The 16,429-nt window shown below is 38.2% G+C and overlaps 1 protein-coding gene and 1 long non-coding RNA gene across 6 annotated transcripts in view; one reads left to right on the forward strand and one right to left on the reverse strand.

The window, feature by feature from the left end:
- Nucleotides 1-16,429, forward strand: part of SCN9A (sodium voltage-gated channel alpha subunit 9) — a 171,305-nt gene that overhangs the window by 76,390 nt on the left and 78,486 nt on the right. Inside the window, exons 7-12 of the mRNA XM_059167130.1 lie at nucleotides 608-817; nucleotides 8,147-8,210; nucleotides 9,402-9,543; nucleotides 11,647-11,853; nucleotides 13,492-13,779; nucleotides 15,915-16,286. Coding sequence (XP_059023113.1) covers nucleotides 608-817; nucleotides 8,147-8,210; nucleotides 9,402-9,543; nucleotides 11,647-11,853; nucleotides 13,492-13,779; nucleotides 15,915-16,286 — 1,283 coding nt within the window. The remainder of the gene's footprint in view (nucleotides 1-607; nucleotides 818-8,146; nucleotides 8,211-9,401; nucleotides 9,544-11,646; nucleotides 11,854-13,491; nucleotides 13,780-15,914; nucleotides 16,287-16,429) is intronic.
- LOC131827142 (uncharacterized) overlaps nucleotides 1-16,429 on the reverse strand; it is a 167,900-nt gene that overhangs the window by 23,899 nt on the left and 127,572 nt on the right. For 4 of the 5 annotated variants that reach the window (XR_009351907.1, XR_009351905.1, XR_009351904.1 and 1 more), the window contains exons 4-7: nucleotides 13,465-13,594; nucleotides 10,864-10,971; nucleotides 8,663-8,766; nucleotides 5,614-5,800 (exon numbers count right to left, since the gene is read on the reverse strand). This is a non-coding gene — a long non-coding RNA (uncharacterized LOC131827142). The remainder of the gene's footprint in view (nucleotides 1-5,613; nucleotides 5,801-8,662; nucleotides 8,767-10,863; nucleotides 10,972-13,464; nucleotides 13,595-16,429) is intronic. The other variant, XR_009351906.1, reaches the window with a different exon arrangement.

Here is a 16,429-nt window from a genome sequence, read left to right on the forward strand (position 1 = left end):
ATGACGATGGCCATTTGGCTCACATCTCAACTTGAAATTTTCCCTCCTGTGTAACAGATGATTTTCCATTTTGTTTAGCCGGGAATGAAAATTTCAATTTGTTTGTATTGCTTTTCATACAGTTAGGAAAAGAGATTAAAAAATACATCAGCATGGGGGTGTTGCATGTTGTACTCTTTTTTAGCTTTCCACAACAAACCATTTCTTAACTGAAAATTAGTTGTCACTCTGTTCTGCAATTCAGCCTCTTTGTTTTAATGTCTTTCCAGAGAGATGGTTTGTTTGACAAGCATTTGCAAATTGGCCTTTAAAAAATTATTTTTACAAGAGAGTATAGTGTGAGCAACCAAATTATTCATTTTGACAATTTGGTTACTCTTTGGAAATAGTTCACAATTGTTATCCTTTGCTGTAATATATAGAAACAAAATATATATGAAACAGCTAATCTACCCTTTGAGATAGTAGGCTTTTTTCAAACTAGGTTATTTAAAGTCATTGATTTGATATAATGCATGCATTTTTAGGAAAGCTCGTGTTTTGTTTTTATTTCTCATTCAGAGGCTTTATTTAATTAGGAACACTTCTTTTTGGCCCCTGTGTTCAGGCCTGAAAACTATCGTGGGGGCCCTGATCCAGTCAGTGAAGAAGCTCTCGGATGTCATGATCCTGACTGTGTTCTGTCTGAGCGTGTTTGCCCTGATTGGGCTGCAGCTGTTCATGGGCAACCTGAAGCATAAGTGTCTGCGGGATCCGCTGGAAAATAATGGAACATTAGAAAGCATCATAGATACCCTTGAAGAAGAAGACTATAAAAGTAAGAATGTCCCTGAAGTTGTTAATAGGTTGAAAGATTGTTTGCTTTTAACCATGAAATGTTGCTTTCCTTTTAATTATTTCAAAATTGTTCAAATATATAGAAAGTTGCCACTGTATGCATTTGGATCCTGTTATATTTTCATAAATCTCCCTGGTTCTAAGGTTTCTAGCAGTTCTGGTATTAGACACATGATATAGCTCCATAATTCCCAATTTCTGTAAGATAAAAATGAATAAATTTGCTCTAGAGAAATAAATTTGGCTGTGACTTAATATTAACAATTACATTTCATCATAAGACATATTATGTGTTTTAAATACTATAGGTTTATTGTAAAATTCATACTTAGGTTTATAGAGTAACTTATTTATTATAGGATAATATAATTATATTTTTATATTTGCATTATACTTAATATCTATAACATATATAGTTGTATAAATCCTACTATAACAATCATATTAATTATCACATATTAAAATATTTGCTTGATAGTATTTCTGAAGATTTTTATAAAGCAGAATGGTTTTCTCAGCACTATCCCTATAATCAATGATGAGTTTCTAAGCTCTTTGTAAGGGCTTCCCTCAGTCTAGCCAGTGGCATTATATCAAAGTTTAATTCCATCAAAACTAGTTATGTAGGAAACAGATGAGTTGATCTGTACACACAGTCTCGAAGTCTACTTAATTCAGAAGTATGTCTTAGAATATCTTACAGAAGGCCCGAACTGCATGTCTTATGAACAGATCTCCCCTAATGCATTTTCTCGTGGCAGAGCTGTTGAGGAATTTGGGTGACAATGAGATCAAACAAGATTGTGCTTTCCTTCTAACACCCAGTGTGTCTCTGTGCTGTTGCCCACATGAATCCATAAACCTTAATAGATACTTAGATCCAGAGTGGGAGTGGGGACATCAAGAAATCTTCTAAGTGGATATGTCTTTGACAGAATAAGATCAAGGAGTAAAGGTCAGGATTCTCCTTGGATTATGAAGGGTATACATCATTTTCTTACTTTACTAAATGTGTACTCTCCCACTCACTGGGGAAGATAGAAGCAAATAAAACCTAGCTAATATAGTAAAAGGCTATAAATAAAGAAAACAGAAAAAAATATAGAAGCCTAAAATGAGAAAACTGAAGGTTTTCAAGTAAAATATTTCATGTATAATTTCTTTAATGCCAGTGTTTGATGATGAGGAATTTAGCATATTTTCACTTCCACTTTATTTTTACTTATTTTCCAGTTTCTGATTTATATCAATATAATCTTAAATTTTATTTTCAATTTACAAAGAATTTTATTCCTTAGTTTATATACTGTAAAAGTAATATATCTTATGGGTAATTGTTGACATTTACAATTAAAAATCAGTTTACAATACTTACTTAAACTTTTTTTTTTTTTTTTTTTTTTTTTGTACTAGGGTCATTACCAGTTCTTTTAGTTTGATTGCATGTAGGGTTAAGGTTGGGCAGGGGTAATATGATAGACTGAGGGAAATACTTGGAAGTTGTGGAAATTGCAAAAGGATGATGAAAATTAGTGTCTATTGGATTTAAACTAGACAAGGAAAGAAGTGAACCCAAGAGTTGGTTGATAGATTATGAGAAAGTGGTGAAGTAACTGAATTAGGATTCTTGAAGAGATCAAAGAATTACAATGGTAAAAGCTGCCTACAGAGAAATCCTGAATATGATCTGAAGGTCTTTTCTAGTACTCACAGCAAAGACTATTTTGGAGGTGTTTTTTATTTTATTTTTTATTTTTTATTTTTTTAAGATTTTACTTATTTATTTGTCAGAGAGAGAAAGAGCGAGAGCGAGCACAGGCAGACAGAGTGGCAGACAGAGTCAGCTGGAGAAGCAGGCTCTCTGCGGAGCAAGGAGCCTGATGTGGGACTCGGTCCCAGGATGCTGGGACCATGACCTGAGCCAAAGGCATCTGCTTAACCAACTGAGTCACCCAGGCGTCCGTGGAGGTGTTTTTTAAATGTATTTTCAAATCAATGAGCCCACTCTCTAACCTTGTGTTTCAAAAACATACAATTTATAGATTTCCATTAAAGCTGAGCACTGTCTATTTTGATGCTCATCAAAATCCCTCCTTGCTACTACAGGTGAAGGAAAGGTTCATGTGCACAGTCAGTAGCTAACTTTCCAGTAGCTATTGTACTTTTAATATGGTTTAGTTCTGTTGGGATAAAGAAAGATAGTCTCTTATTCCTATTTTCTGGGTGTTTGACACTGATGAAGAAAAGTTCCTGGAAAAAGCACAGTATTGGTTACGCTACTCCCAGGGCTTTTCCTGTCTTTATCTACAGTGCGTACCTTGTGGGGACTCCTAACAATGCAGTCCCCCAGAATGCAGTGTGTTAACTTGCAGGCATTCTGCCTCTACCTGATCCCCTGCACTAGTGTTCTCAGAGTTACTATTGCCTCCTGGTTGAGGAATAAGCCCTTCACTCCAAAAGCCCAAGTCATACACATAGTTGCTAAAAGCTGTTTTTCTGAGCCAGGCTGGATAAAACTACTCATAGGATGTCTAGGTCACCAATTAGGTCTTACCATTCTGTACCATTGGCCTTGAAATTAAAAAGAAATTTCCTCAGAATCTGCACTCAATTGAATGTCAGACTTTTGTTGTATGGATTTTCCAATTTTCTATTTCCTTTTGTCCCCTTATGTCTTCCACTGTGAGGTTGAGGCTTATCTATTACTATACACACTTTGTTATTATACTAAATTATGTCTATTTAACAGCTTTATTGAGATAATTCACATTATGAATTCCTCCCTTTTAAAGTACACAGTTCAATGTTTTATAGTATATTCACAATATAGTCACATTATGCAAAAATCACAAATTTTAGAAAAATTTCATCTCCTCTCAAAAGAAATCCTGTACTCATTGGCAATTGCTCTCCATTCCCTCCCCCCACCCAGCCCCCAACAAACACTAATTGACTTTCTATCTCTATGAATTTATCTATTCTGAACATTTTTTATAAATGAAATCATACAATATGTGGTCTTTGTGTCTGGCTTCTTTCACTTAGCATGTTTTCAAGGTTCATCCGTGCAGCAGTAATTCATTTCTTTTTAACTGCTAAATAATTTTCCATTGTATGTACATACTACATTTTGGTTATTCATTAATTGATGAACATCTGAGTTGTTTCTACTTTGGGGATATTGTGAATAATCCTATGATGGACATTCATGAGTAAGTTTTATTGTGGGCATAAGTTTTTATTTGCATTATGTTTTCCCTTTCCATGTTAACCTTAATACTCCTGAGGCTAATTCTAATAATTTAATGTCTGCTTGTTTAGGGATTATTTTTTTTTAAAGATTTTATTTATTCATTTGACAGAGAGAGATCACAAGTAGGCCGAGAGGCAGGCAGAGAGAGAGGAGGAAGCAGGCTCCCCACTGAGCAGAGAGCCCGATGCGGGACTCGATCCCAGGACCCTGAGATCATGACCTGAGCCGAAGGCAGCGGCTTAACCCACTGAGCCACCCAGGTGCCCCTAGGGATTATTTTAAAGTGTTCTGTAAGAGCAGAGTGAGCTACTGCCCTTGCTTTACATTTTTCGATCTCATACTGACTTGAGTCTCTTTGCCCTGCCATGTGCTAGCACAGGCAGCTCTAGAACCCTTTCTTTCCTTCTTCTTCTTTTTTTATTAACATATAATGTATTATTTGCCCCAGGGGTACAGGTCTGTGAATCATCAGGCTTACACATTTCACAGCACTCACCATGGCACCTACCCTCCCCAATGTCCATAACCCCACCCTCCTCTCCCAATCCCCCTCCCCCCAGCAACCCTGTTTGTTTTGTGATATTAAGAGTCTCTTATGGTTTGTCGCCCTCCCGATCCCACCTTGTTTCATTTTTTCCTTCGCTACCCCCACAACCTCCCACCCTGCCTCTCAAATTCCTCGTATCAGAGAGATCATATGATAATTGTTTCTCTGATTGACTTATTTCGCTCAGTATAATACCCTCTAGTTCCACCCACGTCATTGCAAATGGCAAGATTTCGTTTCTTTTTTTTTTTTTTTTAAGATTTTATTTATTCATTTGACAGAGATCACAAGTAGGCAGAGAGGCAGGCAGAGAAAGAGAGAAAGGGAAGCAGACTCCCTACTGGGCAGAGAGCCTGATGTGGGGCTTGACCCCAGGACCCTGGGATCATGACCTAAGCTGAAGGCAGAGGCTTTAACCCACCCAGGCGCCCCAAGATTTCATTTCTTTTGATGGCTGCATAGTATTCCATTGTGTATGTATACCATCTCTTCGTTATCCATTCATCTGTTGATGGACATCTAGGTTCTTTCCATAGTTTGGCTATTGTGGACATTGCTGCTATAAACATTCGGGTGCACGTGCCCCTTCAATAACTACATTTGTATCTTTAGGGTAAATACCCAGTAGTGCGATTGCTGGGCTGTAGGTAGCTCTAGAGCCCTATAAAGCAGCTCCTCAGTGGTTGGTAACCATGAGCCAGAGGTACTTTAAAGGATAATTCTAAAGTAATCCTTCCACAACAAAATTATCACGGAAGCTTATATACAAAAAAATTGCTTCTTAACCTCCTCCATCCTCATTCCGTCATACCCACCCTACCTCAGGCACAGCTTTTCCAAAAAGTTGTTCGTGTAACATTCTCACCTAAACTTTCACCTCAAACTAAGAGAGGCTTTATTGTTTTGTTTGTGACTTCTAAGATTTGTGTCTTCTGTGTAAGACAAAATGAGGTGAAAATCAGTCCGTTACTCTTACCTGGAATGGTTTAATAGTTTAATAATGCCAGCTGCTGCTGTCTGAGCAGTTGTGTAGAATGTGTGGATCGCTGGATTGCTTTACATGCAATATCCTATTTATGCTCTTCCACAACTTCACAAATCAGGCACTCTAAGTACATTTTGCAGTTGCAGTGGCTAACCATTAAAGTGGTAAGATCATTCACCTGCACAGAAAGGGGTAGAAGCAACGTTCAAATCCGTGTATATCTGACTTGAAAGTCTTTCTTCCACTATCACTCCAAAGGCCTCTAATAATTTTATCTTTATTTCTTTGATTTGAGCCCAATAGGAAGATGGGCCCTTATTAAAAGGCATGGATATTTGTCAGTTCTTTATATATTTACTGTGTGTGGTTTGGATCAGCTCCCTGTCTTAAGAGTAAGCCTTGATAGAGTATAGAGGAAGAGATTATGAGATCCCTTACGCCTGAAAATGGGCACAGAGGGTACCACGATGAGAAAATGTGCATTTATTTCGCTGCCATATCCTCAATATCCGGAACTTCATAAGTCCTGTGTAAATACTAACAGCTGACTGAACGAGAGAATTTCGGGAGACAGAGTGTATCCACTTTAAATACTGCCCCGCTGTCTCCACCTCTTCTAGAACACTTTGGGCATCTGCTGGGGGCTCCCTTCCATCTTTTTTCTCCCCTTCTCTTTCTGAGTTACACTTTCACTTTAGGTTCCCTCAAGCCCCATGGCTTTGAAAACTATCTACTTGGTGATCGTACTTCTGGTGTCCTCCCTCCCCCATGCCGACACCAGCAGCAAGTCCTGTCTACAGTGTTTTCATCCCCTTCCTCCCCTTCACAGCTACTCTCTGAGTTTTAGTCATGTCACCTCTCACTGTAGTCACTTAAGTCATGTCCCTGCTTTCATACTTGCTCTCTTATAGTCCACAGCCCACAAAACAACCAGTGGGACATTTTTAAATGGTGATTATCTCCCATTTCTATCTCCCACTTCTATCACTGTAACCATGCTTAAAACCCAAACTTCCTTCCATAACACACAAAAGCTTACATCATCTGACCCATGCTTACCCCTGCCACCATAGTTCTCTCCACTCACTACACTGTAGCCAGGCTGACTATCTTGCTGGTTCTTTCATACACCAACTTCACTTTTGCCTCAGGACCTTTGCTCCTGCTCTTGCCTCTGCCAAAATATCTCTGCACCGGAGTCTTTGGATGGCTGGCTTCTTTGTACATGTAGGCCCTAGTTCAAATGTCATATCTGGAGAAAGGGCTTCCCTGGCCACATTTTATCACATTGGCTTCTTTTCTTTCTTTCTTTTTTTTTAAATGTTGTATTTTTTGAAATAAACTTTTTATTTTTTATTAACATATAAGGTATATTATTAGCCCCAGGGGTACAGGTCTGTGAATCGCCAGGTTTACATGCTTCACAGCACTCCCCATAGCATATACCTTCCCCAGTGTCCATAACGCAACCACCCTCTCCCTACCCCTCTCCCCCCAGCAACCCTCAGTTTGTTTTGTGAGATTAAGAGTCTCTTATGGTATGTCTCCCTCTCAATCCCATGTTGTTTCATTTTTCCCTTCCCTACCCTCTAAGCCTGCTACATTGCCTCTCAAATTCTTCATATCAGGGAGATCATCTGATAATTGTCTTTCTCTGATTGACTTATTTTGCTCAGCATAATACCCTCTAGTTCCATCCATGTCATTGCAAAAGGCAAGATTTTATTTCTTTTGATGGCTGCATAATATTCCATTATATATATATATATATATATATATATATATATATAATATATATATCATATCTTCTTTATTCATTCATCTGTTGATGGACATCTAGATTCTTTCCATAGTTTGGCTATTGTGGACACTGCTTCTATAAACTTCTATAAACATTTGGGTGCACATGTCTCTTCAGATCACTACATTTGTATCTTTAGGGTAAATACCCAGTAGTGCGATTGCTGGGTCATAGGGTAGTTCTATTTTCAACTTTTTGAGGAACCTCCATGCTGTTTTCCAGAGTGGCTGCACCAGCCTGCATTCCCACCAACAGTGTAGGAGGGTTCCCCTTTCTCCACATTCTCACCGGCATCTGTCATTTCCTGACTTGTTAATTTTAGCCATTCTGATGGGTGTGAGGGGGTATCTCATTGTGATTTTGATTTGTATTTCCCTGATGACACTGGCTTATTTTCGTTAGGACATTTATCATTATTTGAAAATACCTTGTTTATTTATTTATTTATTTATTTGTCCTCCGTCCCCAATTTCCACCCATACCTACACATAAAGATCCATAAAATTAATGATCTTGTTTATCATGCTTTTATTATTATATTCACTGCCTGGCCCATAAGAGGTTATCAGTACGTATTTGAAGGAGAATATATGACAATATAATAAATAAATGAATGCACATTGCCCGAGACTGGGCCTGAATGTATGTGAATATGTCTCTACTAATTAACCTATCATCTGGGTCACTCTCTAATGTTCTATTGTTGAATTTCTTCCTAAACAGAATATTTTTATTACTTGGAGGGATCTAAAGACGCTCTCCTTTGTGGTTTGAGCACAGATTCAGGGTAAGTAATATTTGTTTTTAGTCAAAAGGCTACCAAAAAGGGAAAGCATATCCAATCAGTTTTTTGAAATTGGAACCTTTGATTTTATATTGTTTTCATATATTTCGTGGCATTATTCTGTCCCCCAGTGAGCCCACACTTTAAGACATTTATGGTTAATGTACACTTCTGAAACCAAAACTTGGAGGTAGTGCTTGAAGTGAAACAAGATACAAGTCATAAAAATCTTAAGAGAGTAGAAAAGTCACTTCTGGAAAACCCCACCAAAAGTTGGCTGGATAGTTTCAAGTCTTTTCTTTCTGGAAAGAAGAGTGACAAAACCAACATCCTATTCCCAAATTCTACCCTTTTTCCAATCAAGAATGACTCATAGTTGACTGAATGCAGTGACACTTCAGTCACTCTGAAAGGACCTTATGGACTTGGGTAAAGATACTTTAAGAATCTCTTACCTATGCGAAATACCCATCTCACGGTTCCCTATACACCGACTTCATTTCTGAAGGCAGAGTCTTTGTTCTTGGTCTCCCTCTGACAGATATTTCTTCACCAGGCTCTGTGTATACAGGGAGCATTAAACAAATAAGGTTGCTGCTCCTAGACACAGCTCAGAACACTCTTCAATGGCATTGTGGATACAAATCCACCAATTTTAGAAAAATATCATAAAGCTACAAATCTTTATGAACTTACACAATTTCTCTATTTAGGCTATTTTTATTCTAATTAACTCCAAGAATAATTTGGGTTCCTCAGTTTTGGTAGAGGCCTATTTATTGATATTTATAGTGGAAGAACTATTATTTGGAATCTGGTGGAAGTTTCCAGTTTTTAATGATGATGCTAATAGCAGATCCCATTTATTAAGTGCTTTGTATATAAAGGAACGAGGCTGAGTAATGTGGATATATCACCTTTTTAATCTTCACTTTTTGAGGTAGGTGTTACGTCTTCTTCAGAAAGAGTGAACTCTGCCTTAGAGAAGCTCAGTAATTCGACAAAGTCACCAACTAGTAAATCGTAGGGATAGGATTCAAACCCAGTTCTTCCTGCTTCCAAATAATGTGTTCTTAATTGTTATTCAGTACTGTCCCCCTAGAAGAGGAACCTGGAATATCTAATTGTTCTGGGGTCCTCTTTAACTTACATCCTGGAAACATTCTAACTTGTGATGTTCTTTTTCATATGTAGCCAGTGTCCAGAAGGGTACAGGTGTGTGAAAGCTGGCAGAAACCCTGATTATGGCTACACGAGTTTTGACACTTTCAGTTGGGCCTTCTTGGCCTTGTTTCGGCTAATGACCCAGGATTACTGGGAAAACCTTTACCAACAGGTGAGTGACAAGAGAAACATTCATTGCATTTTTGAATGGCATAAAAAGCTGGTGAATGTTCCTTGCTGGACTTCATGTGAGATGTGAGATGTTTTATTCAAATCAGAAAGGACAAAACCCTATTATCTTATCACTAAAATTAGATGTGTTTTACTTCCAGCACTGTTAGAGTGGGTAATTCTTAAAATCATAAATTATTGTCTTATCCTTTTTTGGCTTATTTGATCTCTAGTTCCCTTTCACCCTTTCAGAATATAGCATCCCCTGGAGCCCTAGGTAAATAGCAGGAAATACACTGTCATGGGCTCTTATAGCTCTCCTGTCCATGCTGGTTTCTGCACATGCTGGCCTGTTCTGATGCCCAAAAAACAGGCTCTCCTAGATTCATCATGCTTTAGTTTTTGAATTCCCAGGTACAGATGTTATGAATTAAATTGTATCCCCTCCCATTCATATGATAAAGTCCTAACTCTGTGTGCCTTAGAATGACTATTTTTGGAGAAGAGATAACTAAATTGAAATGAGGCATTTGGGTGGGTCCCAAACCAATCTGATATGTCCTTATAAGAAGAGGAGATTAGGACCTGACAGATACCAGAAATGTGCCCACACCCAGAAAAAAGACTGGGTCAGGACTCAGAAGGCAACCATCTGCCAGCCCAGGAGAGAAGCCTCAGGAGAAATCCAGCCCACAGACACGTTGATACTCCATCCTCTAGGCCTGCAACAAATAACATTTCTGTTGTGTCAGCCCCCCAGTCTGTGGTCGTTTGTTACGGTAACCCTAAAAACCAATACAAGAATTGAAGACCCTGTTCACTTCTCTAAATGTTCCTGTTCCCCCAAATAAATAAATAAATAAATAAATAAATAAATGCTCCTGTCCCAATTCAATTGCTCCTTCCTTTAGACCTCCACGCCCTTTGAATATACCCCCAGTTTATCCATCACTTATCCTGTAATTGTGAGTTCACCTGGCCGTCTCCTCCAGCTTGGATGTGATCCTTTTGGGCCTATGGGCTGCATCTTTTCCCTTACATATTCTTAGAACCCAATCCCAAGAGGAAGGAGGTGAAAATGGTTATTCTCTATTATAAATGAAAATGAATCACTTTTCTCAGAATTGCCAGGTTCTTCTTTTGGCCTGTTCTTTGTTGACTTCATTTCTGATAAGATTATAAATGAATATAGAAATTCTGTAAGAATATACTTCAGAGGGAAAAAGGAATACAGACAACTTTAAGTATATAAAAAGATGCTCAGTTTTTCTCAAAATGAAAGACAGGCCAATTAAAGCTAGAGTGACCTCTAATTTCTTACCGCTTAGAATGGTGGAGATCAAAAGAGAGACGCTGTCTGGCTGAGATGTGGGGAGGCAGACTTTCTCACACATTGCTGGGAACTGCTGTAGAGTGCAACATAGAGTTCCTATGAAAATGAAAATAAATATACCCATTAACCTAACAGCCCCACTACTAAAAACTTGCGTAACAACAATGACTGATAGAAAAGGGAAATGAAGAGACATCAGAGATAGGAGATATTTTTCATGTAACAGCTTTTTAGAACATTTGAATTTTTTTTTAGCCATATACTGCATTCAAAAATTTTTAATACATGTTAATGAAAAGTAAATATAAGAGTAGATGAGCAGATAAAATCATTCAGTAAAGCTGTCTACTTTGTGTGAACATAATACACCATCATTAATATTTCCTAGTAGAGATAGAATTTGATCAGTAAAAGAGAATATAGATATCATTTAGTCCTCTAATTTGATAATGAGCAGAGCAGTTAGTCTTTGAGTAATTTTCAGACTGTGGATAAACAAAAAAGTTAAGATTATTAGTCTTAAAAATAGTGAAGAATCATACCTAATTTTAAAATAAGTTTAATAGGTTACTACATCCTTTGTACTAAAAAAGTGTGCATTTTAATACGGATTGTTTTCTTTAGAGATATAATTCTATTCCTCCATATTTTTTATAACATGAGATTATACCAAACTACCCCACCTTCTCTATGCCTAATATGCCATTCAAGTTGAAATAATTTACCAAAGATCTTTGTGTTCCTAAAATAATGATTTCCATTTTTCCCTAGACGCTGCGTGCTGCCGGGAAAACCTACATGATCTTCTTTGTTGTGGTGATTTTTCTGGGCTCCTTTTATCTAATAAACTTGATTCTTGCTGTGGTTGCCATGGCCTATGAAGAACAGAACCAGGCAAACATCGAAGAAGCGAAGCAAAAGGAGTTAGAATTTCAACAGATGTTAGATCGTCTTAAAAAAGAGCAAGAAGAAGCTGAGGTATTATTATTTGGTTTAAAATTCTTTCTAGAAGTCCAAGTCCAAAGGAGAATAACAGAGGCTTAGTGGCCTTCCCTAGGGAGATTTCCTCGCTGGATTTTTAAACATAAACAGAATTTTCTTCTTAAATTCTGCGGTGGTCAAAGAAACCAATTCTGGATTGAGTTAGAATCGGCATGTGCCCCACTGTACCTTTCCCCCTAATCAGCTCACTCCAGCACAGAAAATGTTCTAGGCCATTCCTCCTAAACCATGATGCCTCAGGATGTATAGTATCATGCAAAGTCCCAAAACAGATATGGTGTGTTTCACCAGAGTAACAATTGCATACAAAAGTTCAGGGAAAATTATTTAAATGTTTACGTTAACAGATACTCTATGGGGTAGAAACCAAAATGTGCATCGATTTTTGTTAACGTGGCAGGAATTTTTAAGATAAAAAACACGAGATGTTAAGGAACTCTATATTTATGGTTGTGGCCACTTTAGGCTAAGGCACAAATTCTTGAGGATCCTTCCTCATTCCCATCTCCAGAGGAACCCTTTAGTGGAAAAGTTTGCAAAGGTTTATACTAAACGAACACAAATTTAAATATTCTGTAAGAGTTTAAAATTTATTTGATGGTTCAACCTAGTTAAATATCTTCAAAGTATCTAACTTATTAGGGGGAAGGTAGTGATGTGTAATGCAGAAAGATGTTCAGTGCACTATCTGATAATATTAAAAATCAGAAAACATTTAAATTTTAAAAATTAAAAAAATGGTTAATAGAATTATGATATTTTTGTGTCTCAGAGTATTATTCAGCCCTATAATTGTGTTTTAAGAATATTGTTAACAGTGAAAAGTATTAATATAATAATGTATTATGCAGTAGGATACAAACTTGAGTATAATAAGGATACAATTTAAATATTATATATAAAGGTTAGAAGAAATATTAACACCATTTCCAGGATGCAAGGCTATGAGTGATTTTTATTTTTTATTCACAATATCCTTATTATCCAGATTTTTACAAGGATTGTTTTAATAATAAAAACTTAATCTTTTTAATAAAGTGTTAACACTAGATAATCCCAGGAATTTTCTAGGAAACCCTTAGAAGTCTCTCATTTTCTTGACTTGAATTCTGTAATCATTCATTTTCATTTTCAAACAATTCACTTTATTAAACTGAGTGCCTGACTCTATTGATAATACTGAGTTAACTACCCGAACAAGATGTACATATTTTCTTATTGTATGGCTTATGTGAGTTTTATGTTCCAAAATTACCTAGTAAAACCTTCATATATAATATGTTATCTTATTTTTTAAATTTTTTTATTAACATATAATGTATACATTATTTGTTTCAGGGCATATATACTACTTTAAATTTTTTACTATAAATATAGCAATAGTGTGTAGTAGCTTCATTCCAAAGGAAGATGGGACTTTATTGCTATGCAAGAGAAGCAATAAGAAGATGCTCGGTAAGGGATCTGGTCATAGTGCTAAGAAAATGGCATCACTTCCTATACAAGGAACATGATTATATGCATAGTGTAATAACATTCATGGCAGAGAGCTGCCGCATCATTCGATAGACTTTGGAAATGACTTACTGTACGTGTGGCCTCTTGGTCCAACAGGCAATTGCAATTGCAGCAGCTGAGTACACAAGTATTGGGAGAAGCAGAATGATGGGCTTCTCTGAGAGTTCCTCGGAAACATCCAAACTGAGCTCTAAAAGTGCTAAAGAAAGAAGAAACAGAAGAAAGAAAAGGAATCAAAAGAAGCTTTCCAGTGGGGAAGAAAAGGGAGATAATGAGAAGTTGTCCAAATCGGAATCAGAGGAGAGTATCAGGAGACAAAGTTTCCACCTTGGTGTTGAAGGTCATAGACGAGCACATGAAAAGAGACTGACTACCCCTAATCAGGTACACTTGCACCTATCAAATGCATCTCGCCAGGGGTAGGATTACAGAGCAAAATGTTTTATTTTGAAGTACAGGATCTCGGGAAAGGAGAGTGAATGATTGCATCGGTATGTTTTTAGGTAAAAACGTATTGACTGTTGGATATTTATGGAAAGAATGTAGATGTCCAGAGTCTTCCATTGAATTCTGACCATTTTTGAAGGACCTTATAGTTTTAGCATTGTCATATGATCTTCTCTGACAAACAAATTTTTGAAACAGTATTCAGGAGAACTGTTGTGGAAATGAAAAAATTATTTATACTATATATTTTACATTTTCATCTAGTCTGTATTTCACAATACCTCATTGGTTAAAAACTAATCTTAGATTGGTTTCTCTACTTTTCTTCACCACCACTACTTACAGTGGTGAAGTCACCCACACTGGAAAAGTTTGGAGACACCTTGATGGCTTCCACCCCCCAACTACTTCGGCTACTAACATCTAGTCGCACAGTCTTTATTTCTACTTATGTAAAACTTCTCTTCCCTTTGTTCCTCTCTTTCCATGGAGACCTCCATATCTCAGGCTTCCCTGCCTATGAACCTCCAAGAAGAACAATTGCTTCTTTTATTCTCCGAAACATTTCCTAGTGTTCTATCACACAACCTTCCCAAATCATTTTTCTAAAACAGAGCTGTTCCTTGACTCAACTTTAAGAAGCAAGACAAAACCCCCCAAACCCAACTGTGTTGAATAACCGCTCTCTACAGAACAAGACCCACATCTTCTCCATGTTGTGGACTGGCTTCCACCTTATTTCCCCCCTTTCTCTACCTTCACGTACCCTCAGTCCACCATGATTATTCACTCTTACCTACATGCCCTGTACCTTTATTACTTAGCACATGGGGTGTTCGCTAAGTGGGCTGATTTTCTTCTTTGTTTTCCTCCTGCTGTAGTAGCATCCATTCTTCATTCATTAGCTCAGATGCCACTCATCCCACACATTTGCCTCTGCCCTCTCCACTTCTCCAGTCTGCTCTGTGGTGCCAGACTCAGAATTACTATCCTCATTGATGTCTACATTTAAAATTTCTACTACTTAAGTGTGTAAGACGCTGCCAGCTAGACACTAAAAGATAAAGTCCCTGCCTTCAAAGATTCCATAATTTAGCTGGGGAGGCTGAACTTGAATACATGTGATATCAATAAAAGGAAATAGGACAAGAGTAAACCAGGCCAGTTTTGAGGCAGAGACTTTGTTATACTCACTTTCTGTTTTTCAGAGTGCCTGCCACTTTGTTGTGTACATAGGAAGCACTAATGTGTATTGAATTAGGCACTTCCAGAGATCCAGTTTGGTTTATGGACACAGTTTATCCTGGCCATGAGTCAAACAGATACAACTTCCTCCCTCTTTGATGTCAGGCACTCTCTCCCTCAAGTTCTAGGGTTTTATGACTTTGTAAACTCACTGACACTAAACAGTCTTTCTCAACATAACTTGACTGAGTTTCCGGTATGTACAGTGGAGATGCAAGCAGTGGAAGGCAAGGAAGCATACAGCGTGATCTTTGGCTTCGAGAGAGTTTCAATTACTTACAGAACTTAGGGACTGACATGTGAAAAGCTAAACATCAGGTATTAATACCAAATGCTGGGGCGCCTGGGTGGCTCAGTCGGTTGGGCGTCTGCCTTTAGCTCAGGTCATGATCTCAGGGTGCTGTGAACGAGTCTCACATCGGGCTCCCTGCTCAGCGGGGAGTCTGCTTCTTCCCTTTTGTGCTCTCTCTGTCTCTCTCTCTCACTCGTTCTCTCAAATAAATGAAAAAATCTTTAAAAAATGCCAAATGCTTTTTATAAGTAATATGTTCTTCGTAGCAAGTTCAATGGGAGAGAAACAATGGAGAGGTCACTGTAGACCAGGGTAGGAGTCACCTGTGTGGCAATAAATAATTTACCTGATCCTGAAAGGATGGATTCACCCCATCTTTTCATCCCTGATTTGGAAAAAGTTGTCTTGCCGGCGAATTCTTTCATTTTTAAATACGTTCCTTTTAAACCCCGTACAGGACTGAGCCCAGTGGTGTCGATGGCAGCTCTTCTTAGGATCTTCAGCACATAAACATCACCTTTTCTCTTTTCTGTAGTCACCGCTCAGCATTCGAGGCTCCTTGTTTTCTGGAAGACGCAGCAGCCGAACAAGCCTTTTCAGTTTCAAAGGTCGAGGGAAAGATATGGGATCCGAGACTGAATTTGCCGATGATGAGCATAGCATTTTCGGCGACAGCGAGAGCAGGCGGGGCTCGCTGTTTGTGCCCCACAGAGCTCGGGAGCGGCGCGGCAGCAACATCAGCCAAGCCAGTAGGTCCCCCCCAGTGCCGCCAGTGAAGGGGAAGATGCACAGTGCCGTGGACTGCAACGGTGTGGTCTCCCTGGTGGATGGACCCTCAGCCCTCATGCTCCCCAATGGACAGCTTCTGCCAGAGGTGATAATAGATAAGGCAACTTCTGATGACAGCGTAAGGACGTTTTAAATAGCTCAGGCATGGCTCGGCCCTTATTCTTGCATCAGTCAGTCTCTGCTAGAAGGGCCTTCTCTGGTCCTGTGAATGGCTCTGCATTTTGCAATACTTCTACTGTAGAAATCCACCTTTGTAACTCA

The sequence above is a fragment of the Mustela lutreola genome, chromosome 3 (assembly GCF_030435805.1).
Source record: "Mustela lutreola isolate mMusLut2 chromosome 3, mMusLut2.pri, whole genome shotgun sequence".
Classification (NCBI taxonomy): Eukaryota; Metazoa; Chordata; class Mammalia; order Carnivora; family Mustelidae; genus Mustela; species Mustela lutreola.